This window comes from Marmota marmota, unplaced genomic scaffold, assembly GCF_001458135.2.
Source record: "Marmota marmota marmota unplaced genomic scaffold, marMar, whole genome shotgun sequence".
Classification (NCBI taxonomy): Eukaryota; Metazoa; Chordata; class Mammalia; order Rodentia; family Sciuridae; genus Marmota; species Marmota marmota.
In genome coordinates this window covers 12,288,819-12,308,200 of record NW_026000241.1, presented here as the reverse complement: position 1 = coordinate 12,308,200, position 19,382 = coordinate 12,288,819, and the positions used below count along the sequence as shown (strand labels likewise).

General features: G+C 48.1%; 1 protein-coding gene across 14 annotated transcripts in view; it reads left to right on the top strand.

The window, feature by feature from the left end:
* Trak1 (trafficking kinesin protein 1) overlaps nt 1–18,392 on the top strand; it is a 173,179-nt gene extending 154,787 nt beyond the window's left edge. For 7 of the 14 annotated variants that reach the window (XM_048795507.1, XM_048795506.1, XM_048795498.1 and 4 more), the window contains 3 exons: nt 3,628–3,978; nt 12,587–12,689; nt 15,596–18,392. In XM_048795507.1, the coding sequence (XP_048651464.1) occupies nt 3,628–3,978; nt 12,587–12,689; nt 15,596–16,394 (1,253 nt within the window). In that variant the 3' untranslated portion in view covers nt 16,395–18,392. Of the gene's footprint in view, nt 1–3,627; nt 6,453–12,586; nt 12,690–13,479; nt 13,573–15,595 lie in introns of those variants that run through there. The other 7 variants (XM_048795510.1, XM_048795503.1, XM_048795509.1 and 4 more) reach the window with 4 other exon arrangements.
* The last annotated feature ends 990 nt before the right edge of the window (nt 18,393–19,382 follow it).

The window sequence follows — 19,382 nt, the reverse complement described above, 5'->3', positions numbered from 1 at the left end:
GGAAGCTAGGCAGGGTAGTGAACTGGAAAAAAAAAAAAAAAGAAGCCTAGGAAATTTGCAACCTGGGATCAGCTCTGAATATGTGATTCATATGTACTCTTTAATTTTCATGCCTCTTTGTGTTACATGAAGGACTTCAGGCAGCCAGGATATGGGTAGAATTCCTAGGTGTTGGTTCTGGCTGAGGATGTGGCAGGGCTGGGAGGTAGGAGGTGTTCTGCACAGGTGCTAGGTTCAGCAAACCCCTGCTGGAGCCTGAGAACCAGTAAGAAGTAAAGGGTTCCTGAGCCCCACAGCCTGGCATATCTGAAATTGAACAGTTGGGCTGGAGATGACTTTCACCAGGAGTCACTTGTGCAGCATATAAAATGCCTGCTTGGGGACTGGCGGGCCCATTCAGGGACGTTATTTTCTAGACTCCCGAGGCTTTACATATATGAGGCTGCCTCATTGCTGAGAGGCCTTCTACATGATTAAGCGAATGGACACGTTCCCCATCTCAGTTTCAGGCCCGGATGAGCTGCTTGCCACCTGTGTGCCTTCTGGAAGTTACTTTTACTTCCCTGTGCTCAGTGTCCTTGTCTGTAAAATAAAGATGACAGGGTTATCGTGAAAATTAAACAAGTTATAGACATAGACCTCTCAGAAGAGTGTTTGACACTTAAGGGTCAGTAAAGGTCGACTATTCTTATGTGAATAGGGGATGCCCAAGGCGTGGGGTAAAAATTGAAGTATGATACACCATTCAGCATATTTCAGGGGAAATTGTACTGAGTTTCTTAGGCTGTGTGGTTTCAGGAATGAATTAATTCCATGCATTTCTGTAGCCTCCTTAAATCCAAACAAAAGACCCACTGTAGCCTCATTTCTAGAGCCCCATCCATGGGTGGGTGGGTGAGGGGTAACCTGTGAAACAGGTGGAAGATCCAAGCCTATGGGACTCTTTCTAGGGCTTAGACCTCCAACCTCCCTGAGTCCTTTCCCAGTGGATTTTAAGCATCCTGAGCCCCTTTTAGGAGGAATGAGGAAAGGTGACACTTCCTTTCCACTGTTCTTCACTTTCCAGGGTCTCTTGGCCTCCCTTCCACAGGTCGAGGAGACATGGACATGTTGTACTGGGAATTTCTTGTCATCATTTAAGACCCTAGGGTGCAGTCCCAAGTTAGACATGACAGTGGCTTAAGTCTTCTCCCTAGTACTGTTTTATTGCTAGGAATGTGCCGGCACAGCCAGTGGGCCCTTGGATAGTATAAATGGGAGTCCCAATAGTGGCAGAGAAGCCCCTGGCCCCCGCAGGAATGTGTGGGTCTCCTGCTGGGACCTAGATACCCACCTGGGAATTTTGCTGTTGACTTTTTAATGCAGCTGGGGGCTAGCCACTTCTGCTCACCTTGCCCGGCTTCCTAGCCGAACACTGATGACCTGGCTTGTTCTCCGACCTGTACATTAGGGAGGGGGCAGTGTAAGAACCTGGCCTTTGTCACTGAACCCTGGCTCTGCCATCACTCATTGATTTTGAAAAATCATCAAACTTCAGGAATGCTCCATTTTCCACCTGGCAAGTGTGAGTGAGTGATAATTCTTGCTGCCTAGGGTGGTTTTGAGGAGTGAATTAATGGACTTATATGTAAAACCATTTAGTTGATGTGATGCATGTCAAAACACTGAGACAGGCGTGCAGATGTGTCTCGATACAAGGTAGCTTTGTATCAAGATACAAGATGCTGTGGCACTGGGGACTTGGGATCCCCCCGAATCCCTGACCATATCTGCATAGCGTTGCTGGCACATGCGCTCCCTTTAGGGTCTGCGGCCTCCTTCAGATTCTCAGGAGATCTGAACATTAAGAACCACAGCTCCAGAACAGGGCTTCTCAGTCTCATCGCTGGTGACATTTGGGACTGGATCTTTCTTTGTGGTGGAACTGTCCTGTGCATTTTAGGATGTTCAGCACCATCTCTGGCCTCTGCCCAGGAGGTGTCATAAGCATCCTTCTCTCCCTTCACAGTTGTGACAACCAAAAATATCTCCGGACTTGGGCAACTGTTCCCTGGGGCGGGGGGTGGGGGGCAGGCGGAATTGTCCCCAGTTGAGAACAACTGCTTTAGATGTTCTGACAGGTCTGGGATATAACTTCTTTTGTTATGTTCACCTCTGTGTTATCTTTTTCCTTTTTTGCACATAGAATATTTTTTATTTATAGTCAGTAGATGCAGGTTAAGTGGGTTGCCTTCCTACCTGTGCACATTTACGGCTGGGGCAGATCTTGAGGTGGGTGTCTAAGAGCACTTTCAATGCCTCTCTAAACATCTCTGTCTTGAGCATTGGGTATTTATTTATGTGGCTATGTTTGGGTGACTCCTGTCCTTATATAGTAGATCCAGAACTCCCAGTCTCCCAGGCTGGCCCCAGAGTGCTGGTTTCATGTGAGGCATGACTAAGTGTTTCAAGGGGAGAAAAGGCTTGTTCTATCAAATAGGCTGGGCAGAAACTCAGGCCACCAGAGCAGGTGGTGAGATGTTCTGAGATGTTCTTCCCCAAACACACCTCTGAACCTAGGTTTCCCAAGCATGCTTGGCCTTGGAACACTTATCTTTGTACCGCACCTGGGACACCTTGAAGTCCTGAAAGACACACTCCGGTGTTATTACAGACCTTCCACAATGTCATCTGAGTCCCAGGGTCTGGTGTCACTGAAGAGATTGGCTGCTCGGCTTTAGACCTCTGTGCAGACTTACCGTGTTCTTAAATCACACCTCTCTCAACCCTGTTCCCCCTCCCTAACCCTGCAGCCTTTCAAGGTTGCTGGCAGAATGCAGAAAACCCAAGTAAAGGAGGTGACAATCAGACTACCACTTACCTCCATGTGCTTTAATTTCCTTTTGCTTTACTCTGTGTGTCTCCTGGGGTGGATTTGGCACGGAATTGGTATATATACACTCCCAGCCCCTTGTTTTTTCCCTCTTGTATTTGTAAAATGATCTGTGTTGGTTTGGGGCGTTGGCATTGGTTGATTAAAATAAAGAGCATCACCAAACATCCTTGACATACAGTGTAACATTTTACTTAAAAAATTGTTTGAGCCCAACATGGTGGTGCACACCTATAATACCAGCTACTCAGGAGGCTGAAGGAGGTTTGCAAGTTTGAGGTCAGCCTGGGCAACTTAGCAAGACCCTGTTTCAAAATAAAAATTAAGAAGCTGGGAGTGTGGCTCAGTGCTAGAGCTTTTGTCTGGCATGTGTGATGCCGTGGGTTCAACCCCTAGTACCACCCCCCCACAAATAAAAGGTCGATTGCTTAAATTGGTGCCCCCTCTGGGTGTGGTGGGGATTAGTGACTATTTCACAGCAGGAAGAGCTAAGGCAGCTATACTGATGTGCCTTCTGCAGTCCCAGAGCAGGCTAGGCCCTACCCTGGGTTCACACTAAGCATCTTTACTCTTCCTGGATCTCCCAGATCCACATGTTGCAAAGCTCTGTGTGATAAGGGGACAGACCCTGAAAAAGATGAATTGTCCCAGTGCTGTTATCCTTGCCACAGCGTCTTAGACTCCATCCTAAATCTCCCCCTTATTCCCTCCTTCTCTCTCTCTCTCTCTCTCTCTCTCTTTTTTTTTCCTGCAAGGTTCTGCCACCCTTCACCACTGGCAGCAGCTGGCCCAGCCTCACCTTGGGGGCATCCTGGACCCCCGTCCCGGTGTGGTCACCAAGGGCTTCCGGACACTGGATGTTGACCTGGATGAAGTGTACTGCCTTAACGACTTTGAAGAAGATGACACAGGTGACCACATTTCTCTCCCGGGCCTAGCTACCTCCACGCCAGTTCAGCACCCAGAGACCTCAGGTGAGAGGTCCCGAGCACACGTGACTGTCTCAGGCAGCAGAAGTTACCCGAGCCGGCCTCAGGCTTCCCCAGAGGAGATGCAGGAGATGCCAGCAGCCACGGAGGAGGAGGAGGAGGAGGAGGAGGGGTCTGGTGAGGGCACCACAATAAGTCCTGTAAACCTGGCACCTTTACCAGAGGCAGAGTTCTGGGCCATTCTCACTTCTGTTCCGGGCATCATCTGTAGTGGCTCTTTGTCTGTAGCTTCCGCTCGTCTGTGTGGGTGACAATTAAAGCATTCCCATTGTGCCGTTCTGTTTTTTAATACAGAGTCTCATGCCTCCTTTTTGTAACAAATGGGCGTAGCCCCTGCCCATCTTGGAGGTGCAGGGATTTTTAAATGGGAGCAGGAGAGGCTGCTAAAAAGAAGTGGGTTATTGGCCTCCCAAGAACATCAGGACCCTTCTTCCTGTTATCGGTGTCACCCCATGTCTGAGGGGCAGATTCTAGAGTGATTTCCCGACTGAATGGGGCTGACCTGGGCAGTGCTAGGGGAATTGTGAGTTCTGGGTCATTCTGAAAGCAAATGACAGAATCTGTTACCTGTGGGTTGCACTGAGATAAAGAGAAGCCCAGAAAACTTTCAGGATTCCAGACAACACTTGATAGACCAGCCTTTTGACTTTAATTACTTCAATGAAGGCATATATGTCACTTTCTTTCTAGCTTACACATGTTCAAAGTGGAATTTTTCAAAGTGATTAACCAAATAAACCCTAACAGAATGTCATTAAATTCTTCCAGAGGTCTCTAGATGAAACTAGAAAAGACATTGAGCTGATCTTGCCTCCCCACTCCCCTACCCCAGTCTCTGAAGGTGAGACTGAGTTTGTAGAATGACCCACATCTCAGTTGCCCCTAGAATGGGAAGCTTTCTACTCAGGGCCCTGAGAACATGGGTCTGTGGTCACCATATGCCCCAGATAGTTACCCTTTACTCTTCCTGGATCTCCCAGATCCACATGCTGCAAAGCTCTGTGTGATAAGGGGACAGACACTGAAAGGGTGCTGTCGTCCTTGTAACATTTCTGAGTCACCACGTTTGAAGGAAGGACATTCATCTTTGTGATTCACAATTTTCATCTGCAGAGACTCCAACACTCCCCACAAAAACACAAGGCAGGAAGGAACCAAGGTTCTTGGTGGTGTCTCCCATCCCTTGGCTAATTTCTGATAGCTGTGGTCAAGAGACTTGATTTGGGCCTGACTTTTCTTTTTCCTTTGTTGTCAACTTCCAAGGAGCCATAGGTAAAGTTGAGAGTTATTTAGCATTTAGATTTATTTATGGTTTGATTTTTTTTAAAGCAATTAAGTTACCAGATTAAGTTTGTGCAAAAATGAAGATGCTTATCTATGTAGTATCTACACAGTCAACAAAGGGCAACTAGCCGTGTTATCCATCCTACCCCTGTCATAGTGGCCATCTGGCAGGCAGGTGTCCTTGAAGAACAGTGTCTGAGTGACTTGTGCTGAAAGGGTAGACAGTGCCCTCCCCACAGCTTTACAGGTAGAAAGTGAATCCAGGAAGTTCAAGGACCACCACTAGGTGCATCTTCGAGAAGTTGAACAGAAGCTATCATGTTAACAAACAACTTCTCTTGGAGGACAGAGGGAGAGAGGGAACTGGTGATGGGACTAAAGTCCCAACCATAAGCACTGGCTTACGTAAAAAGGAAGGGAGCAGCTCCTGGTGGAAAGGAGCCAGGAAACTAGTCATGAGGACTAAAAAGTCACCATAAGCAATGATCGTTCTTCCTAGGCCCTCCTTACTGAAACCTGCAACAAATCCATCCCAGCAATGTTATTTGAGGTGAGGCATGCACAATTACAGTTGAAACTATAGAAGGGTCAGGCTCAAGATATGTGAATTCAAAAAGGAATTATCTGGGTGGCTAAAAGTAATTTAGGGACGGTCTCATTGTTTGAATGACCTAGAGTTCTTTTGAGCTTGTTTTCCTGATAAGACCCATCTCTAAAAGCTCATCAGAGGGGGAAGGATGTACTCTGACTTGGCTCTTTTTTTCTCTGTTGGGAATGACAGAACCATTTTGATGTTTGGAATGCGGGAAGCATTTTACTCTATACATAAATCATCCTCAAGGCTCCAAGTGACTCTCTGTATACAACCAGTGAGTCACAGGCAGACAGATAAGCCTCGGTGGGAAGACTTGGGGCATCCTCTGTTTGGGGATTTGTATCCAGCTGGTCTGGTCTCTGCTTTGGTCCATCATCCACACTTAGCCACAGTCCTGGGATCCGCCATTCTGTCTAGGAAAATTTCATAGGGAGAAATTTTAAAAACAAGTTGATTAATCTTTTTCCTTAACAACTGGTGTGATGGGCAAACTGGGAAGATTTGTATATTAGACACTTTCATCTAGAGCCTGCTGCCCCACGTCAGGGGTGGGGGGAGTTTTGAGCACTGAAAAAATTTTATTAATATAATTTTAATGTGTTATTTGAAGTATCACTTGGTGATTTTTTTAAAAATCCAATGTCTTTAAAAGGATCCATGTTATTGTATTGTAAATAATTTAGATGATTAAAATGGATTGTTTTAAACAATATTTAGATTATAGTTTTACTTTATTTCAGTGACATGTTTTTTGTTCTAATTCACATAGAAAATGCCCTTGATTAGAAACAGTCCATATCTTGTCCTGACAGTGTTCTGTATTCTAGATTTTTATGTGTAGGGAAGAGCCTCTATGTGGCAGATGATTAAGAGTTAAGTTCACACAGTTACATCAGTAGTTGGCTGGTCGGATGGACCATTCAGGTGAATTATCTTGGATGCCTTGATCCTTAAAGGTGAAGAAAGTGTGGGATTAAAGCTATGCCCACAGAAGACGTTGCAGGTCAGTCTATTCAGCATTTATACACATGGAGCCCATTTTACCTGGAGAAACGAATCATGCAGACCGTGGCATCTGATCTGGTAGTGAGTGATGCTGCAATGGAGATGTGTCATAACTGGGGCTGAGATCCTGAAGTTGGTATTGGAAGGCGGTCACACTTGGTCAAAACAGGCCTTGAGAATTTCCCTAAGTCTCCAACACCTGGCCACCAGAGGTGAGAGCCAAGAATCAGCTTTCGTCACATCTTTGTTTTATGCATAGGTCCAAATTCCGTTCAGGAGCAGTTACAGAGTGTGGGAAAAGGAGCCAGACAGAAAGTTCTGGCAGCCATGTGTTCCTATAGCTTTATCACAGGGCAGGGGCCAGTTGCAGTACACCTTCATCAGCTTGTATCCTGTCTTGCTTTCAGTCTCACTCATGTCCACAGAAGTGGGTCCAGATAAGCTCGTGAAGGAAAGGTGGCCCAGGGACCCAGCAGAACCAGACAGAAAAGGCTGGTACACTGGTTGACAGGCCTTCAGATGTCTATGGTGTAGGGAAGTTCCTTCCCAGTGTCTTGTGGGAGGAAGCGCTTTTTGATCCAGCCTGGCTCTACTGCAGTCTGCCCCCACCCACCCACATCAGGACCTGCGAAGGAAGCCCCTGTGCTCTTGCATCAGCGTGAATGGGAAGCCAGAGCGGAGAAAGCCAACTGTAGCCTGGAAGTCGAATAATGAAGAAGGAGAGAATTGAAGACCAACAGCATAGAGTCAGCCCTGCTTAGAACTTCCAGAGCAGAGCGCACTTGCTAAAAGCAGTTTCTTTAGGGTGTCCTTACCTGGGAGAACCACAGGAGGTCCCTCCAGAGTCCAGAGGCTCCCACATGGGTGCTGACTGGTGGGCATCAGCTCTTGACTCTTCTTACATGGAGGGGCCTTTGTGGAAGCACTCGCCTGTCAGGGTTCAGTGCGAGGGAGGAGTGCCCTCTTGGACTGGCTTTGAAGACGCTAGCCGGAAAGGTCTCCAGACAGCTCAGCCAGGCGAGCTCCCCTGCTTATTGGTGTCAGCCACAGAAAGAAGGACAAAAAGACAGAGGGCATGCAGGTCAGCTTGTTGACATCCAAAGGATCCATGGAGATTTTTGTACTTGCCCTTTTAACATTTTAACAGCATTCTAAAAAAATCTCTTCTCTAGATGATACCCCAGGGGCATTTGAGAGATTTTCTGGCCCTCTGCACAGTGCTGTGAAATTGTTCACCTCTTAAATCACATACTTTTTAGATGAAAGACAGTAGATAGCTTGGTGGAGTAGGATGACTAGACTGTTCATGTTGCAGGAACCAAGAATAAGTTGTACTGGAAAAAGATTCTATGCTGATGAGGTTTTAAATCTCCATGTGCCTGACTAGCAGGGGCCCTGGAGTTTCCTCTGAGTTATAGGACCAGATCAGGGCTGTGTCCAAGAAATGTTTGAGAAACAGAGAAGAGTTACCTGGCCCATGTGAGGCCTGGAACACAAGGGCTTAAAAAGTATCATTATATAGTTGTATAGTACTTTTTAGTTTAAAGTGACTTTTTATCTTATTTTTTTTTTAAAGTGATGAGCCACTTTATCTGAACCCACTCTTCATAATATCCCCCACTCCAAGGGAAATGCAGTTGAAACCACATTGATCACTCTTACCATATCAGTATTAATGATGGATTGTTGGGCACATGAGAGTTTATGGAAGTTTTTGTGTATGAATTCATCATGGAACTTTTTTCCCCCAGAAAAATTCATAGGCAGAGTTATATAATGAAGTGGCAGGAAAATCTTTAAAGCATTTTCCTATGCCCTGGTATTTTAGTCTTTTAGGCAGAAATTCTAAGGCATTGCTTTGCCTTTTTTGTTGGGGGGGAGAGGTTAATGGAAAGGGAGCTATTTCTCATGTAGCTGACAGGCAGGGAGATATCCTTCTTCTCCCCTCCTCTCCCCCTTAAGCAAAATTCAAAATTCATTACAAGCCAAGCATTTTAAAAAGATGTACTGATATTCTTAGGGCTTAGTTCAAGCCATGCCTTTACGTTGGGTTGACAGTGGCTTTTACTGACAGTAGCTTTGTTTTTGCTTGGATAGAAAAGCCTGGCCCCTGGGTGCCACCCCTGATGTGGCAGCTACTGGAATAACCGGTGCAGGGAGGAGCGCATACGTATGTTGGTTATGAATTTATAGAAATTACAAAGACCCAAGTCCTGACAACAGCTTCAACACTACATGGTCAGGTTAAGAAAAGGAAAAAAGCTCAAGGTCATTTCCTTCATTTCATATAAGTTGGTCCTTTCCATGAAGAGTGGGGAAGAGAAAATAGAAGGCCTCCGTGCACCACAAAGACAGGGTCCCTTTTTCTTGTCCAAGATTTTGAGATGCATTTGAAAAGAAATTTGCACCGCAGGTGTTTTTAGAAATTATTTATGTGCCTTTAAAAAAAATGGTTTGGGTGCATGGCATGGCCAGTATTTCTCCATCTCAAAGACCTCTCTTGAAGCAGCTGGGTGTGTGCTGCATCTCCCTAGAGACACACCCAGTGAAGTTGCTCTCTTCCATAACTCTGTGTCTCATGGCAGGGCTCTTTTAAGGACTAGATTCTGTGTTGGCTTTTAGAGAGCAAAAAACTTTTGTTGAACCTAGCACGTTTCAAATTTGCCCTTCCCAGAGGATGGGAGGGGAGCGCCACTGGGACTGATTAAAATGTATGAGTCAATGTGTTTTGTGGGCAAGCAGATGGAGTCGTCCTTCAGCCATTGTGGAGATTCTGGGCCCACCAGAGCACCCCAGCCTTGTGTGTGTTCCTCTCCTCTGTTTTGGGCTGTAGAGAGGCAGTGGGCTTTCTAGCCTGAGTCTTCAGGAGGCCTGATTGCTCCACAAGGCAGCAGCCATCCAGATTTATATGGCAACTCTACTGCTGTGTTACTACCACTGGTGGCAGCCAAAGAATCCCAGTTACTCAGTTCTCCAGTCAGGACCAGGCATCATGGAGCATGGGCAGTCAGCGCCACTTACTCCAGGCAGAAAACGCACCAGGGTTGCATCAGAGAACAGGAGAGAAGGGTGACTCTCAGCCGTAGAAAGCCCTCAGTGTGTGTACCTGCTGCTCACCAAAATCGCGTGCTTATGTGTGATGTGTTTTCAGAAGAAAAAACCTGCAAGCTAACTACCTACAGTTTGCCAGTGTAGAAGAGTTTGAATAATCGAGGATTAACTGAGTTAAAAACTTACCAGATTCTGTATCAGCATCAGAATTCAGGGAGAGGAAAAGCAATTGAATTTAAGAAAAGTCTGGGGCTCTTTATTGGTAAATGTAAATTAATACATTTTAATCTCTGCACATTAATCGCATCTCAGCCTTTTGACTGAGATCAAGTGTAATACCTCCTTCATCCACTGTAGCACCCAGAAGCCTTCTTGTCAGGTTGAGAGAGAGGAAGAATTTAAGTAGAGAAAGCATTAATTCTAAGAAGTCCTGTCCTTCGTGTCCCCAAAGTGAGTAGCATGAGATGAACCCATATTACCATTTTCTGAAAAGAACTTGTTTAGAGGGGCAGGGGCTTTGGTGTGTGAAATAGTCTTGGTGACTTCCAGAGTGAACCCTCACCCTGAGCCCCTGCTGCCTGCCAAGAAGAAGGTTTTACTTGTCTCTTGGTTTGGGAATCTTCTCTCTTCCTGCACCCAGGGCTGTAGCAAGCATCCCTTTGCTTCTCTGTGGCAAGCACGAGGAGCTCCGGCAAGCCCATCCCCAGGTGACTCACTGTCTCTGTGTTGTGTCATCCCAAGGAAGGGAGGTGCAGCAGCGGCCAGGCCATCCATGATGACACGGGAGAGCTCCCGCATCCAGGCATCCCAGTGGTATTTTGGAGGGGCCGAATCTCCCGCTTTGGCACTTTTGACCCTCGTTGATCTTCCTTGATCTTCTAAAGCTATCCATTGCTCTGGGGAGTGGTGACTTCTGAATTTTTAGCAGCCTTTTCTTATCCCCAAAACCCATTTGTTTAAGATGGGTTTTGCTTCTGTTGATGCAACTGTATCTCTAAAACATCCTTATACTACCTGTTGTGATCAAAGATCTAATACTTAATGGGGTGGAGGAGAAAGTGTGCATTTGTGACCTTTTCATTTGATATTCTGGCCATGTGTTTCAATGGGGGTACATTTCTAATGTTAAATTCAGCCTTGCCTTATTTGATTTTTTTTTTTAATGTTCTCTCTCTTTCAACTGTTTTGTCTTAATTCTACCTGTTGACTGCTTTTTCCCCCTCTCCTTCCTGAATAACCCATCATCCCTGATATTTGGGATGGCTTTTCCAGGCCTTCTGCTGCTTCTGTTTCTAGACCTTATTGCAGCAAGAGAATCGTGATTGTTCGGTTGCCTTCTCTTCATAGCTTCGTCCATTTTTGTTTGGCTTGCAGTAATTTCTCGGTTATCTGAGTTCCTGAACCATTGCATTTATTGCTTGAGGAACAAAGATTCATAAAGGCTATTTTAAATTTTTTTATTTTTCCCTCTCCCTCCCATTTGCCTGGAGCTCCCAGTGGCTGTGGGGTTGATTGCCGTGCCAGGGGCCACGGGAGCCTCCTTTGACACACAGAGCCCGACCAGACCACAGTTGGGGCCCAGCAGTCTTGCCTTGCTCCTCTGGCCCCGCTCACCATTTTTGTGCTTTGGCTTTGTCANTTTTTTTTTTTTTTTTTTTTTGTCAAACCCGAGAGAAAACGTCCCATAAGGAGCTAGAAGTTTCTAGTTCACAGCCTTTGGAATCTTCCTGGCCTTTGACTCCTCATGGCCTCTGAGATCCTAATCCGTTTTCTCCCAGGAAGTCTCTGGGGGGCTGAGCTGCTGCAGAGGCATAGGTGGGTGGGGAGGGTCGGGGAGATCATCCCAGGACATCATTGTGCATGCTTTTTGGTGCAGCCTCTTTTTTTTCTTTTTTTCCCCTAATGCTTGAGTTATGAATGAGGATGACCTCTACAATCATGATGTCTCATAACTACTTGTTCCTTCACCAGCTTTCTGATGCATGGTCTTAATACCTGTGATTTTACTTTGCTCCAGACCACAATCTTCAGCCGCCTCAACAACAACCTGTTAGAACATTAAAAGGAAATAAATTGAGGAACCCTTATTGCTCTCTCGACTTCACTTGAAATCAGACATCCTAGAAATGGCAAGAAAGGAGCCAGGGGGAGGTGTCAAGGAGGGAGCAGTGATGCCACTTGCACCACTGTGTGTCAGACACTTCTTGGAGCTGGGGCACCCCAGAGGGCCCTGATCTCTGGAACTCTTGCCAGGTTGCTATTGAGGCTGCTGAGATCGCCACCTCCCACCATGTCAATCACAGGTGGACAGTAGTGGAGCCAGCTTCCCGCGCCCCTTTTTGTGTGAGCAGAAAAGGGAGCACCACAAGCCTTGCCTAACTGCCAGGTGCCAAGTGCCTCTCCCCGCCCGCTCCATCCCCTCCCCTGGGCCGAGTTTTGGCACCTGTTTGCCCATGTAAAGCAACAAAAGAAGAAAGCAGATCCTGACCTCTGTGGAGGAAAACCAAATTTACCCCCAAGGCCCATTAGTACCTCCCCCTGGAACTGGATCCACTACTGGCCCAGGAATATGATGAGGAACCCTGTCTGGATTGGGCCGGAAGCTGGGATCCGATGTTCTGCAGACCAGTGCTCAAAAATGTGGTCGTTTTTTGAGGGACCACCTTCCTCACCCAGATCCAGTTAACAAGGTAGCTCATCACTTCTTGCATCTGCTCAGGGCTGTGCTGGAGTTTTGTTTTTACTGTGGTATACTTGGATGCAAGGAATATGTTTTGTTCCCCGATTTAGCGCACCACCCTGGGAAGTGCATGTCACAGACCAACTCCACCTTCACCTTCACCACCTGTCGCATCCTGCATCCTTCAGACGAGCTCACGCGGGTCACACCAAGGTAAGGGTCCCTGGCCCCTGGTGGGCAGAGGTGGGGTGAACCCGGGCACTCCCTTTCCTGCAAGGCTTCCTATGGAGCAAAGTGAGGTCAAGGAGCTCATTCAAAAGCCAACTCTAGCCAGCTTGAGCATTTTAGGAGCATTTATAGTCACCTGTGCTGAGTCAGATCTTTGCTTTTGAATTGAAGCTCCTGTTGATTCAGATGCAGCGCAGGTGGAGAAACCTCAACCCACCTTTCATTGCCCTTTTCTTGGCCCTAGAATGTATTCTCAGCCCCTTCCTTAACAGGCGAACAATTGATATCCAACAGACCTGCAGCCAAATCTGCTGGATGTTTGCCCCAGAGCTTGCCAGTAGAGCATGGCATTCTTTCATGGTGGAGTTACGGAGCTCTGTGGAAGCCCTTGTACCTCTGGAACAGGCCCCAGGAACCATGCACCACAGCCAGACTATAATGACCCAAATGATAAAAAGGAGTCTCCAAGACCAAGCCAGAGCCCAGCATGGTCAATTCCTTCTGGTGCGGCATCTGGCAAGAGGCCTTGTATGTCGTGGGTTGGTCTGTTTGGCTTGATCAGCTGCACAACTTCCCTCCACACCTTCCAGTGAAAGGGAAAGTGGTCTCCCCAACATAGCAGAATGCCCCCCTGAGCCATTCCCTCTGTGGTACAATCAAGCAAGATCCTGAGGTTTATGGAAGGTAAGGCTGAAAGGGAGGGAGGTGAGAAGGGCCAGCTTGGAGGGAGCAGCCACCCCCAGGAGCACCTTAAACTATGAATAATTCTCCACAGGTCATGTGAGGAGGACCACGAAGCAGCCCTGTGCCCCGCTGAGCTGAGAGGAGATGTAGGGCAGAGAGTCTGAGCCCACGGGCGAGGCAGGGGGTGAGCACACGGCCAGCAGTGCCTGCCCTGGCAGGTCACATGGAAAGAGCTGTGTGTGCACGCGTGGCCGCCACTAACCTGGGGACTTAGGCTTGGATGTGTCTCTGTGGTTGTGCCTGGCTAACAGAGCCTTGACCGTCCACACCCCTAACCCTCTAAACTGCCCCAGCAAGTCGAGTGCCAGTGCTAATACAGGCCTAACCCGAAGGTCTCATCCTGTGGATCTCTAAATTTTAGTTCTGTCTTCTCCATCTCCCCTCTGGCCCAGAAGAACCTGGTTTTCCCATCCTGTGGCTCTGTGTTTGGAAGAGACTGTCTTTAAAGCCACAGAACTCAGCTCCCCAGTGAAGGCTGGTGCAGGGCAACTAGATGCCCTTTCTGACTACAGCTTCAGGATGCAGACTGCACCCAAGTGGATCTTCATCTGGAAGACCACCCAGCTATGTCCTAGACCAGGAAAACCATAGGAAGTCAGGAGTATGGAAGGGCTTTCTTACCAGAGTTGGAAAGAAAGGTAGCCAGAAACACAATTAAATTTCCCTGAGGATGGTCACACAAGGTTTTGAGTCTAGAATTTTTTTTTTTAAACCCTGTCTTAATGATACATCAATATTTGTAAAATTCTCCCTGTGCCTTTACAAAATCCACATTTTCAACCACAGGAATATGCTGTGGTTTCTAATCTCACATTTCTCAGAGTACTCCTGATCGGCCAGCTTACTCCCTCCTTAGCTTGTGGGAGATGGGCCTGTTCTATGGTCACTGCCCTTGCTGATTGGCCAGTGGTGAGGTCACCTGAGTGTGGAGCCACATGGTGTTTCCAGCCTGTATTTCCTGTTGAACTGTTTCCCCAGGAAGGGCCCCTTTGGTCACTCCAGGGACCTGCTCCAGAAGGGGTCCCCTACCTTCCCTTTCCGTGGTTGGTGCTCTGCCCATGGTATTTGGGCCTCCCCTGGCCAGGCTGGGGACTCTCACCTGACCTGCCTATGCCAAATCGGAGGGCAGGTCCCAGGAGACCTTTGGAAGGAGGTACTCCTTTGCCCTTGGCTGCTCATTCAGAAGCAGGGCAGGGCTCGTGCCTATTTGCGCCCCCCAATCCCTGGAGCAGCTGTTAAAAATCAGTCTTCCTTGTTTTCATAAGCAGACAGAAAAGCCTTTCCCCCTGCTTCCCCTCCTGTAGACTTCTTTGTCCTAGTGGCTGTTGCAGCTGGACCCCAGCTGCTGGGCCCCTAGGGGTCCTCAGCATGACACTGAGTGAAGGAAGAGTCTTTCAGCTTTCCTTTAGTCACTCGGGGGCCTGAAGCTGGGAAACTCTGTAGATGAAGGTCCCATAATACAGGGCATGGCTTCCTTCCACTGACCTCATAACTCCGCTCATCAAAATGGGTTTGGACAGCATGTGAAGGTGGTGAGGGGCAGCAAGGTGCAGAGGAGAGAGCACTGTCCTGGTGTTCAGGAGGCTGAGGTGCTCGCCACCTGGCCTTGGCCCACCCCTGGGGCCATTTTTGCTGTTTCCAAAATAAGCCGTTGTATCCCATAGTTCTGGTTAGTGTCTTGCCTGAGGGAGAAGTAGGGATTAGGAGGGAACACTGGAATTTGAGTGGATTTGGTGGGGGAGGAAGGCCTCTTTGCCAATCAACTTCTTTCCCCATCTGAGAGCATTGGGGTCACTCAGACTTTAAATCTGGGATTATCCACTTAATACCCAGGCGTGACTAAGAAGCCACCTAACCTTGGAGGCTGTTTCTTGGTCTGCAAGGGGAACAGTTACACCACCCACCAGAGGAGAGCAAAGGGAATCACAGGCACCTTCCATCAACTCATACCAGGGTCCTACTTAAGGGATTCCCAAGCCTCCATGGGTGAGAGGAAGGAACAGATGTGGACAGAGGTGTCTGGGGCTCCCATTGCAGGGAGTCCTCCTATTATATCCCAGGTCCACCTTGTGGAATGACCACTGACCCTTCCCATGGTGCTCACGGGCATTTCTGATGGGTCACCACCTGTCGTCTTTTCTTTTCAGCCTTAACTCGGCCCCGACTCCAGCTTGTGGCAGCACTAGCCACTTGAAGTCCACACCAGTGGCCACGCCGTGCACTCCACGGAGACTGAGCCTGGCCGAGTCCTTCACTAACATCCGGGAGTCCACAACCACCATGAGCACATCCCTGGGGCTGGTGTGGCTGCTAAAGGAGCGGGGCATTTCTGCGGCTGTGTATGACCCACAGAGCTGGGACAGGGCCGCCCGGGGCTCCCTCCTGCACTCCTACACTCCCAAGATGGCCGTGATCCCCTCTACCCCTCCGAACTCGCCTATGCAGACACCCACGTCCTCCCCGCCCTCCTTTGAGTTCAAGTGCACGAGCCCTCCCTACGACAACTTCCTGGCTTCCAAGCCAGCCAGCTCCATCCTGAGGGAGGTGAGAGAAAAGAAGAACGTCAGGAGCAGCGAGAGCCAGACAGACGTGTCCGTCTCCAACCTCAACCTCGTGGACAAAGTTAGGAGGTTTGGGGTGGCCAAAGTGGTGAACTCAGGGCGAGCCCATGTCCCCACCTTGACTGAAGATCAGGGACCTCTCCTCTGTGGGCCCCCGGGGCCAGCACAAGCCCTTGTTCCTGGAGGCCTGGTACCTGAGGGCCTGCCTCTCGGATGTCCCACCGTCACCAGTGCCATCGGTGGACTGCAGCTCAATAGCGGCATCCGACGGAATCGTAGCTTCCCCACCATGGTGGGATCCAGCATGCAGATGAAAGCCCCCGTGACTCTCACCTCGGGCATCTTGATGGGTGCTAAGCTCCCCAAACAAACTAGCTTGCGGTGAGGTTGGGGGTCCTGTGCCCCGGAGGAGATGGGCATTCTCCACCCTGTTCCCTGCCTCCCCTTCCCCCTGCAGTGCACTCTCCCCCTCTTCCCGTCCCTGTCCACCTCCTGAGCTAGACAAATCAACCTTGTGCCTAACGGGGGAAGAGTGGAACTTTGTAAAAAGTGTGTACATAGGACTTGGAGACCTTGTGTCTGCCCCGCCCTTTCTTCCAGTTCCACAGGAAGTGTCCCTGCGCTGTCCTCTGGTGAGGACTTTACCTGTGGAGTCTGGGAATGGTGGTGTCCTTTCTTCTTTCCTTTTGAGAAGCACTGAAACTCCCAAGTGTGTTCTTATCCCATGGATAGGAACCAGTGAATCCGGTGTCTGACAGCTCCCCACCGCACCCCACGGGCTGTCAAGCGGCCCAGGTCATAATGCATCTGGTGCCCCGGGGGGTCCTTGGATGCCTCGCCCACCCTAAGAGCCTAAGGGGCCTCCATCCTGGCCACACGCACCTGGCTGTAGCTTTTCACAATCGAGAGCTTTTCTTTCTTTTACGGGTGGCCCAGCTTCTTCAAGACCGTCACTACTCTGCCTCAGTGGACCGTTGTTTTGCTTTTCTAGGTGTGATCTTTTGTTTTCATGCCTTCAACTTGAAGTCATCCTGTGTTTTGTAATCAGCTGTCAGACCACAAGGCTGACCCGGAAGAGAATGTATTCACACTCCCACCGCTTTGTTCAGCAGTCCCTCTGTGTTCTGTGTGACGTTTTGTTTTATTTTTTCCATTTTTTTTTTATACATGCAGGGAAGCAATGGTACCGGCAGTGTCTGTTGTCTGTTTGGTTCCATGACACCAAAATGCAAATTTCAAACACACCGAGTTGCTAATGAGAGAGCAGCTTATTTCTGGGACCCAGTGTCACAAGCAGGTTGATTGAAGGCCAGACCCAAGACAACTCTAACAGCAGGACTGAGGAAAGGGGATAGGAAAAAGGGTTCTTCAAGAAAATTTTCAACAGTAAAGGTAAAGGAGAAGAAACCCAGCTAAACCGTACCCATCTGGTCAGGACAGGAATCGGGCATCGGCCTTCGGCTGGCTCAAGCCCTGGCTCTGAAATGGGCAACCCACTTTTACTCATGGGGTCGCCATTCAGTGTCCACACATTTGCCCTCTTGTTTCAAAACACAATGAGATAGTTTCTTCCCCCCAAAGCCCTTTGTCTCCTTGTGCCTCCTTTTGTGCTTAGGGAGAGATTAGAGGTGCTTATGAAAAGAACCACAAGCCAACAAGAGAGCCTGGTCTTGTTGCTGTAGCCGAGTAAGTTGTGAACTTTTATTTATTACCCGTGTGTGCCGTATTTTAAGCAAATACCCTTCCAGCTCCAGTCTGTGTGTCTGTGGCATTGCAATCCAAGCAGATAATTTATTTATTCTAATCTGGGAATACTGCCCACCAAGGTGTTCCATGACCACCTGTTCCGGATATTTGTGGAAGGATAATATCCTCTATACCTGAAATTGTCATCCTGTGCCCTCCCTCCCAGCTAAAGATGTGAGCTTCAGTTGAGTGAGTTTAACCTTACGTCCACCAAGGATTCTTTGAGGAAGTCCCGGTGGAGCAAGCTTCGGTCCCATGATTTCAAAACCACTTGTCCTCTGACTGTGAGAGCACTGGTTATGTTCTCAATTTCCCCTCACCCTAGTGTGTCCGTACTCTGCAAGTAACTTACACCTTTTTATTTGAATGTATTTTAAAGCAATAGGTTGAATAACAAAGGAATATGAAAAACCATGGACTGATTGGACCACTTTATGTATTCAGAGAGGACCCACCCATCAGGAACACCAGTGTAAAAATGGGCAATTCAGAGGTTGCAGTATTTAGTATAGTAAGTAAATTAAATGATCAACATTATGCAACCACTACCAAAAAGTGAGTTGTAATGCATCAAAAAATCAATAAAATTTTATTCGCGAACGAGTATCAATAAAATAAATTCAAATGATGGAAACCACCCTAGTTTTCTGACTAGTGTCTTCTCATCATCAAGGAGATGGGTTTCTCAGACTTGAGGGTGTTCATCTCTTTTGGGGAAAGTGAAAGGCATGCACTGCCCGTGCTGCAATAGCCTCCCTTTCTTCCTACATGAGATATCTTATGATGAGACACTTTCCCAGTCAAAATCTGATTCCCCTCTGAGGGCTACACCCTGTTCCACTGTGCACACCTACCACAGTGCAAACAGTACAGATGGTCATGGAGTCAGTTCTAATCTTCCGCTATCACAGCACTGGAGTGAAAAACGCTTGCATGTATGTGATTTCCCACATATGTGAGCACATCTGTGAAACCAGTTCCCAGACAAACATTACCAACTGCCTTCTGGGGAGTCGTGTTAAGAGACTTAAGAACCAAGAACAGTGGAGGCCCACCGAGGGGCAGTTGAGAGAAGAAGGAAAGGCTCGGATGCAACTTATTCTGCCACCTTGGTAGGTGAAGGCCATGAAACCCTGTCAGCGCTAGTGGGACATAGCACATAGATTAAAACCAGGTACCACCATTCGGTATTGGTGTGACCTTGGGCAAACCACTTGTCCTCTTTAGGCCCTCCCTTTTGAATCTGTGAAATGGGGACAGTAATGACACCTTTGGGTTAATTAGTTGAGAAAGTATTTTTTGAGCACTTATCATGTGCCAGATGTTTTAGGTACTAGAGGGACAGTGATGAACAAGAGGAGTCCTGCTGTCGTGGAGTATGCAATCTACCGAATGGAGAAGGACAACACCCGACAGAATAAGAAGGGCTATGCAGAGAATTACAGCAGAGGGGTGTGAGGGAGGGGCAGCCACTTCTGATTGGGCAGTCAGGGAAAGCCTCTCCAGGGAGGGGCATTGAATCAGCCATGTGAGATTTGCCTGGGTGTGTTTGGGCAGAGAGAGGAGCTGGTGCAAAGACCCATGGATAGAAAAGTGAGGATCACAGAAAGAAGGCCCAAGTGGTCAT